The 8,785-nt window shown below is 45.0% G+C and overlaps 1 protein-coding gene and 1 pseudogene across 1 annotated transcript in view; both read right to left on the bottom strand.

The window, feature by feature from the left end:
• CCDC62 (coiled-coil domain containing 62) overlaps positions 1-8,785 on the bottom strand; it is a 54,765-nt gene that overhangs the window by 29,689 nt on the left and 16,291 nt on the right. The window contains exons 5-6 of the mRNA XM_032242835.1: positions 6,163-6,334; positions 4,360-4,461 (exon numbers count right to left, since the gene is read on the bottom strand). Coding sequence (XP_032098726.1) covers positions 4,360-4,461; positions 6,163-6,334 — 274 coding nt within the window. The remainder of the gene's footprint in view (positions 1-4,359; positions 4,462-6,162; positions 6,335-8,785) is intronic.
• Positions 6,475-7,589, bottom strand: LOC116526518 (annotated as a pseudogene).

The following is an 8,785-nucleotide window of genomic DNA, read 5'->3' as shown; positions in this document are numbered from 1 at the left end:
TTTGCAGTGAGCTGAGATCACACCAATGCACTCCAGCCTGGGCAACAAAAGCGAAACCCCTCCCCAAAAAAAAAAAAAAAAAAAATGAAATGTAAACTAGTATCATTGTTCTCTTTGCGGACTCCTTACTCCAAGTTATGTACAAACAAAACATGTCTCTGAGCCTATGTAAAGAACTACATTTTCAATGAAAAAAAAAAGTTTTGAACTTAAAAGCAAAACTTTAAGACATTGTCCAACTTTAAATAAAACGTGTTAACATCTGACTGACTGCAGTGGCTCACACCTGTAATCCTAGCACTTTGGGAGGCTGAGCCGGGTGGATAGTCTGAACTCAGGAGTTCGAGACCAGCCCGAGCAACACAGTGAAACTGCATCTCTACTAAAGTACAAAAAAGTAGCCAGGTGTGGTGGCGTGTGCCAGCTACTTGGGAGGCTGAGGCACGAGAATTGCTTGAAACCGGGAGGTGGAAGTTGTAGTGAGCCAAGATTGTACTGCTACACTCTAGCCTGGGCAATTGAGCAACACTCCATCTCCAAAAAAATATGGTAACCACTGGATAGCATATTATCATGTTATACCTTTAAAAATTATTTTTTGGGCTTAGGCCAAGCATGGTGGCTCATGCCTATAATCTTAGTACTTTGGGAGGCCAAGGCAGGAGGATTATCTGAGGCTAGGAGTTCAGGACGAGCAGACTGAGCAACATAGCGAGACCCTGTCTCTACTAAAAATAAATAAAAAATAAATAAATAATTAGCTAGGTGTGATGACACATGCCTATAGTCCCAGTTACTCAGGAGGCTGAAGTGGCAGGATCGCTTGAACCCAGACAGTCGAGGCTGCAGTGAGCTATGATCATACCACTGCACTCCAGCCTGGGCAACAGAGCAAGACCCTATCTCTACAAAATAAATAAATTATTTTTTAGGCTTTATTCACTTTTATAATTAAAACACGCAAATCCACCAATTGTCTATATTTTGAAAATGAAGAATAAAACATACAAAAATTGTTTTCAGACAACGGTGTGAGATTGTCTTTAACTGAGAAGATGTTTAAGGAATCAATTTAGGATGCCAGGGGCAGTGGCTCATGCCTGTAATCCCAACACTTGGGAGGCCGAGGTAGGAGGATCGCTTGATCCCAGCAGTTCCAGACCAGACTGGGCAACACAGTGGAACCTTATCTGTACAAAAAATTTTAAAATTAGCCATGTGTGCTGGCATGTGCCTGTAGTCCCAGCTACTTGGGAGACTAAGGTGGGAAGATCACTTGAGCCTCAGAGCTTGAGGTTGCAGTGAGCCGTGATTGTACTGAGGGAACGTGTTCTCTTTCCGGGTCCACAAGGGGGCGTAGTTTTAAGGGCAAGAACTTCCTAACGCCATGCCCCCTTCCCATCTCTCTCCATACAGATGTAACGGTTTATGTTTGAATTTCGCGGGCATGGGAAGAAACTAAGAGTCAATCACTCCAGCAGAAGTTCTAAGGAACTCCTTTCATTGGCCTGGGGTCTTAGAAAAGGTGGGGGTTCCTCCCAGGTGAAAAGTCCCCTTCTTCCACATCCCTTGGGACTCCATGTTTGGATCCCCTTCCACGAACACTCCCTTCGTGGAATCCTGTCTTCCCCTCCAAAACTCCATCTCTATTCCCTTCCACTCAGGGAGGAAGCTGCTTTCCTCTCCTGGATTCCGTCTTTCTGGATTCTCTCACTCGGTGCGAGAGTTACTATTTCTTTCTCTCTCCTTCTGGCATTTACTGTGCACTGCGCAGTGGTCCCCACTCTCATTCTTGAGAGGGCAGGAGACCAAGAACCTGGAGAAACGTCCGGTCAGGGGCGCTGGGGGCACCCTGAACCCCCCTATTACAGTACCAGTACACTCCAGCCTGGGTAAAGAATATCATATCCAGCTTAGCACATAATAAAAATATTTCACAAAATCGATGTATTATATTAGCTAACAAATTCCATGTATTTTACTTAGTAATACATAGCAGAGTGGATGGGTAAAAAGTGATTAATCAAAAAGAGACTAACATATCCTTTAAGCTTTGTTCTTTCCTTTGACCTCCCAGAGCATTTTATGCATGGCATTTGAATAGTAGTAAATTCTGTGGGCCTGTGAGCTTCCCAGCGTACGGCAGGGTGCCTGGGATACAAATGCTGATCCAAGGACTGTTTGAATGCCCCTTTAGTAGCATAAGCGGTTATCATTACTTGCAGATGCAGCAATCCTAGAAATGGTGAAGATAGTGACCTCTAGTGGCAGAATACTGCACTTTTCCCCCATTTTTAATCACAAGTGATTAAAATTAAGTATTCCATTTTACTTAAAACTTCTTAGGTCGGGCATGGTGGCTCACACCTGTAATCCCAGCACTTTGGGAGGCCGAGGCAGGAGGATCACTTGATCCCAGGAGTTAGAGACCAGCCTGGATGACAGAGTGAGATCCCCTTCTCTGAAAAAAATAATAATAATAAATGTAACCAGGCTACTTGGGAGGCCAAGGCAGGAGGATTCCTTGAGTCTAGGAGTTTGAGGCTACAGTGAGCTGTGATCACACCACTGCACTCCAACCTAGGTGACAGAGTGAGAGCTTGTCTCTGGGAAAAAATTATTTTTTGAGGTGGAGTCTTGCTCTGTCACCCAGGCTGGAATGCAGTGGCACAATCTCGGCTCACTGAAACCTCCGCCTCTCTCAGTTTCGAGCGATTCTCCTGCCTCAGCCTCCCGAGTAGCTGGGACTACAGGCGTGTGCCACCATGCCAGGCTAATGTTTTGTATTTTTAGTAGAGATGGGGTTTCACTGTGTTAGCCAGGACGGTCTCAATCTCCTGACCTCGTGATCTGCCCTCCTTGGCCTTCCAAAGTGCTGGGATTACAGGCGTGAGCCACTGCACCCAGTGGAAAAAAATTCTTAAATGTAATAATGTGTTTTTCCCATTAATTTACAGAAAAACTGCATTCCATTCCCTGCCATATTCCTTACCTACCCCCAGCATCTCAGACCTTCCAGTGGTGAAGGCCTCCTTCTCCACTCCTAACTGAGAATGACCGACATACATAGCTTGTTACATCCCTGCCAGCCAAGATGACTGTACTGGGCTTTCCCTTCAGTGGTTTGTGTTAGGAAAGTCATTGACTTAGAGGTAAAGTTCCAAAGAGAAAATCATATGAACACTTTTTGGTCTACTCATACCTACCCTCAAGCCCCCTTTTTCTAGAGGTATGCATTCATTAAAAAACCCATACTTTCAGCACCTATACAACCGTTCTGTTTTTCACTTTCCGTATTCAACAAATTACATGAGCTATTAAATAATTTATTATTACGAAACAGCCTTTGTGTGAGATGATTTTGTCCAACAGCAGGCTAACGAGAGTGTTATGTGCATGTTTGAGGCAGGCTAGGCTGAGCAATGCTGCTCAGTAGGTTGGCTTCATTAAATGCATTTTTTACTTGTGAGGGGTTTATTGGAATGTAACCCTGTAAGTCAAGGAGCATCTGCGCATCTATGTTATGTTTTTAGTGAGAAGCAGAGTCACACACTCAAGCTGGAAGGGAGAGTAGCTCGTTTTACAGAAGAGGAAGTAGTGACTGGGAACAGGATGTCAGCATTAACAGCTGCTGCTTGGTCTCCCATCGATCCTGCAAAGGGTGTTAAAAAAACAAACAAAAAGTCCGGGCGAGGTGGCTCACGTCTGTAATGCAAGCACTTTGGGAGGCTAAGGCAGACAGATTATCTACGGCCAGGAGTTCAAGACCAGCCTGGCCAACACGGTGAAACCCCATCTCTACTAAAAACACAAAAATTAGCCAGGTGTGGTGGCCCAGCTACTCGGGAGGCTAAGGCAGGAGAATTGCTTGAACCTGGGAGGCGGAGGTTGCAGTGAGCCGAGATCATACCACTGCACTCCAACCTGGGTGACAGTGAGACTCCGTCTCAGAAAATACCAAAGAAACTTAACAGACAAAAAAAGCTGGGCACAGTGGCTCACGCCTGTAATCCCAACACTTTGGGAGGCTGAGGTGGGTGGATCACCTGCAGTCAGGAGTTCAAGACCAGCCTGGCCAATATGGCGAAACCCCGTCTCTACTAAAAATACAAAAATTAGCCAGGCATGGTGGCTCACGCCAGTAACCCCAGCTACTAGGGCGGCTGAGGCAGGAGAATCACTTGAGCCCAGGAGGCAGAGTTGCAGTGAGCCGAGATCGTACCATTGCACCCCAGCCTGGGCAACAGAATGAGACCCTGTCTCAAAAAAATTTTATTTTTTGGGGGGGAGAGGTATAATTCCTTTAGCCTGTCATCAAACCAGGTGTAGGTTATAAATACATTCAATCATCTGTTTTACCTGTGAAAACCAATTCATCGTGCAGGCAACTTTTCTCTTGCTTGAGGCGAATGATCTCTTCTCGTTGCTCATTATTTTCTGTTGTCTTTTCGTTGAGGTCCTCTTCACCACAGAAGAAAAAGAAAATCCTCAACTAAATACTAGTTTCCAGTCCTCAAATACACGCTGTGCCTAAGCCTTATGTCCTCGGTGGTCCCTTCCTATTAATCTGACAGTCCTGTCAGATCTATAGACAAAATCTGTTTCATAGCCAACATCTCCACCCCTGGCAAGGACCCTGGTTGGAGGCTTCACTTGCTCTCATCTGGCTGACCTCCCTGCACCAGCCTTGTCTCTCCTGTGACAGCCCAGTGTACACAGAGCAATCTTTTAAAAATCAAAATCTCCCAGGAGCAGTAGTTCCTGCCTATAATCCCAGCACTTTGGAAGGCCAAGGCGTACAAACCACTTGCGGTCAGGAGTTCAAGACCATCCTGGCCAACATGGTGAAACCCCGTGTCTACTAAAAATACAAAAATCAGCTGGGTGTGGTAGCGCACACCTGCAATCCCAGCTACTCAAGAGGCTGAGGTAGGAGAATTGCTTGAACCCAGGTGGCAGAAGTCGCAGTGAGCTGAGATCACGTCACTGCACTCAACCTGGACAAAAGGGCGAGATTTCGTCTCAAAAAAAAAAAAAAGAAAGAAAGAAAAAAGAAGGCTGGGCACAGTCGCTCACACCTGTAATCCCAGCACTTTGGGAGTCTGAGGTGGATGGATCACGAGGTCAGGAGTTCAAGATCAGCTTGGCCAAGATGGTGAAACCCAGTCTCTACTAAACATAAAAAAATTAGATGGGCCTGGTGGTGGATGCCTGTAATCCCAGCTACTTGGGAAGCTGAGACAAAAGAATAGCTTAAATCCGGGAGGCAGAGGTTGCCATGAGCCAAGATTGCGCCACCACACTCCAGCCTGGGTGACAGAGTGAGGTTCTGTCAAAAATAAACAAATCGGCAAAAATAAAAATTTATAATTTCAGAATCAGAAGTTTCTGCCCTCACTGTGGGAAGAAATGCCCAGGCTAGCCTGCTGGCAAGGAGAAGATGAAACGTGTGAGGCAGAACTGCCCAGATGAGCAGCTCAGGGCCAACTGCAGTCAGCCAACTCCCATTCGCCTCTAGATGCATGGGTTTAATAAATGCTAGGTCTGTCTGCCACTGAGATACTGATGTTGTCTGCCACAAAGCACGTATTTGCAATCAATAATGGTAGAAGTACCTCAACTAAGGCAGGATGACTTTACAGTATGATACACTATGCAGTTTTCCCCAACTCTGTTATTTATAAGATAAAAATTGGAGCATAATTCTATATAAATGAAATGGATAAGGCCTATATAAATAAAATTCCTCAGGCTAGAAATCGATCTATTCTCAAGCATAAGATTAAATGAACCCAAATGAAGAAATATATTTCCAGCCGGCTGTGGTGGCTCACGCCTGTAATCCCAGCACTTTGGGAGGCCAAGGAGGGCAGATCATGTGGTCAGAAGATCAAGACCATCCTGTCCATAGTGAAACCTCATCTCTACAAAAATACAAAAAATTAGCCAGGTGTGGTGGTGCATGCCTGTAGTCCCAGCTACTCAGGAGGCTGAGGCAGGGGAATCGCTTACACCTGGGAGACGGAGGTTGCCGTGAGCGGAGATCGTGCTACTGCACTCCAGCCTGGGCTATAGAGCAAGACTCTGTCTCAAAAAAAAAAAAAAAAGAAATGTATTTCCAAGATAATACATTAGTATCTGAAATGTAGGTCTCTTCCTTACCTTTTAGTTTATTAACTTCAATCTTAAGTGCCTTCAATTTCTGCTTATAATCTTGCTTTTCTTTCACAATACAAGTCTCCACCATCTTGGCATCGCGCAGAGCATGCTCTAGCAGTTTAAACTTACTCGAACAGTCTGAAATGTGATTGACTGCCTCAATAATATCTTTGTCCTAAAAACAAAATTTGAAAACAGTTATCCTAGATTCTTAAATTCCAATTAACCAAGAAGAAAAGATAACCCTTACTAAGCTCTTATTGTGAACCAGGTTCCATTCTAAGTATTTTTCACATATTAACTCACTTAATCTTGTTTTTTTTTTCAATTGAGAGCAGGTGCTGTTTATTAACTGACCAGCTTAGAAAAATAATCATGGTAGACACCTTAGTTCATTCTTCTAATAAGCCTGTTGATCTGATCCTCCCTGTGGCCAGCATCCCCACCTTCTACAAAACGGGTGGTCTTTTTTTTTTTTTTTTTTTTTTTTTTAGAGACGGTCGTTCGCTTTCTCTTGTTTGGAGGGCAAGGGCGCGATCTCGGCTCACCGCAACCCCCGCCCCCTGGGTTTAGGCAATTCTCCTGCCTCAGCCTCCTGAGTAGCTGGGATACAGGCATGCGCCACCATGCCCAGCTAATTTTTTTTTTTGTAGTTTTTTTTTTTTTTAGTAGAGACGGGGTTTCACCATGTTGACCAGGATGGTCTCGATCTCTTGACCTCGTGATCCACCCGCCTCGGCCTCCAAAAGTGCTGGGATTACAGGCGTGAGCCACCGACGGGTGGTCTTTTTCTATATTCTGCCTCGTGAAGAAGATAATATGAAGGGCCACAGGAAGTTGTTTGCTTCTTTGAAGCATTTTCCAACAGTATAGATCTCATGAATCAGATCTTCCATGCAGATGATGCCATGTTTACCAGGAGATCCAGCAATCAGAGCATTATCTGTCAATGCAATTTGCTTCTTTTTTGATTTTGCCATAACCACGTTTGTAGATTAGTTCATTTACTGACTTCAGATTTGGGTTCCCCCATGCAATATATGGCTCTACAATCCTCAGCATGTTCACTGAAGCCTTGTTGAGCTTCACAAAGGCTCCACTGAGGATCTGATGAAGGCGAAGAAGCTGCAACACCTTTCGGACCTTTGGGCTCACACCATCGATACCTCTGACCCTGATGACAAACGCCCATTTGGGTTCTGCAGGTACATGGAAGTTGCCAGCTTTCCTTGCCATCCTCGCCATTCAAATTTCAGCTTTGTACACCTGCCTATATTCCTTGTGATAGTGCTTTGCTTTTTCATAGATAAGCTTCCTCCTTGCCTTTCGAAGCATCTTTTGGGCAAGCGTCTTTCTCAGGGGCTTGACGTTCAGCTCTGCGAAATTCCTTCGCTTTTTCTTAAGGGTTTCTGGCACAGCAGGAACCTTCTTCCTCTTCTTCTCTTCTACACCCTCCACGGTTCCAGCCGGAAGGAGAGGCTAACTCACTTAATCTTTACAGTAACTCTGTGAGGGAGGTACCATTGTTCTTGCCAAGTGACAGATGAGTCAACAGACAGGCTAGTTCCTTGCCCATGGTCACACAACTAGTCAGTGGTGGAGCCACCATTTGAACCTGGCTGGCTGCCTCACACACTATGTACTGAGCCACTATCCCTTACTGTCTCAGAAAGTTAGAGCCAGACCGTTCTATTACCTAAGACACTATAATAGCAACAAGAGGGTTGGTGGGCCCTGGATGGGAAAGTCATCCTCTGGATTACAGGGAAGTCTAGTGGCCCACAATTCCCCCCACATTTTCCAGTTTGTTAAAACGACAGACTCCACGACAGCATCCCAAACCTACCACATTAGAATCTCTTCATTGTTGAGGCGGTTTTAGTTACAAAAAAAGGTATCTGCTTCTTGAAAAGCAACTCAAACAACACCTAAAAGTATAAAAGTAAGTAAAATTTCTATCCCTTCTCCACTCACCTGGAATAACTCTTTATTAAGAGGTTTTCCCCCTGCTACGGTATAAGTGTTTCCGGTACAGCATCACAAACGTACTCCTGAAAAGCCACATTGTCTGCACGTCTCACACTAGGAGGACTTCTAGAATAATCGGGTTGGGGCAGGCCATGAAAAAACCCATGGAATTTTGTGACCAGGCCAGTATCGAAAAATAAAAGTCCTGATAAGTACTGGAACACAGTGCAGTTAATGCCAGGAGAGACCTATGACAGTCAATCTCTCTCAGCCTTAAACCTGGGGCTCCTACTTCCTCCTTTGATAAGGATGTCCTGGAGGGCATCTGCCTCTAATGGAAACTGTTTTCGTCAAAGAAAATCTCTAGGTAGGAACACAGCTTTTTTTTTTTTTTTTTTTTTTTTGAGACAGAATCTTGCTGTCTCCATGCTGGAGTGCAGTGGTGTGATCTCGGCTTACTGCCACCTCCACCTCCAGGGTTCAAGTGATTCTCCTGTCTCAGCCTCCCGAGTAGCTGGGACTACAGGTCTGCGCCACCATGCCCAGCTAATTTTTGTATTTTTAGTTTCACCATGTTAGCCAGGATGGTCTCAACTTTTTGACCTCATGATCTGCCCCCCTTGGACTCCCAAAGGGCTGGGATTACAGACATGAGCCT

The sequence above is a fragment of the Sapajus apella genome, unplaced genomic scaffold (genome assembly GCF_009761245.1).
Source record: "Sapajus apella isolate SASKATOON/1434 unplaced genomic scaffold, GSC_monkey_1.0 scaffold2, whole genome shotgun sequence".
In the NCBI taxonomy this organism is placed as follows: Eukaryota; Metazoa; Chordata; class Mammalia; order Primates; family Cebidae; genus Sapajus; species Sapajus apella.
This window is presented reverse-complemented; position numbering and strand designations above follow the sequence as displayed.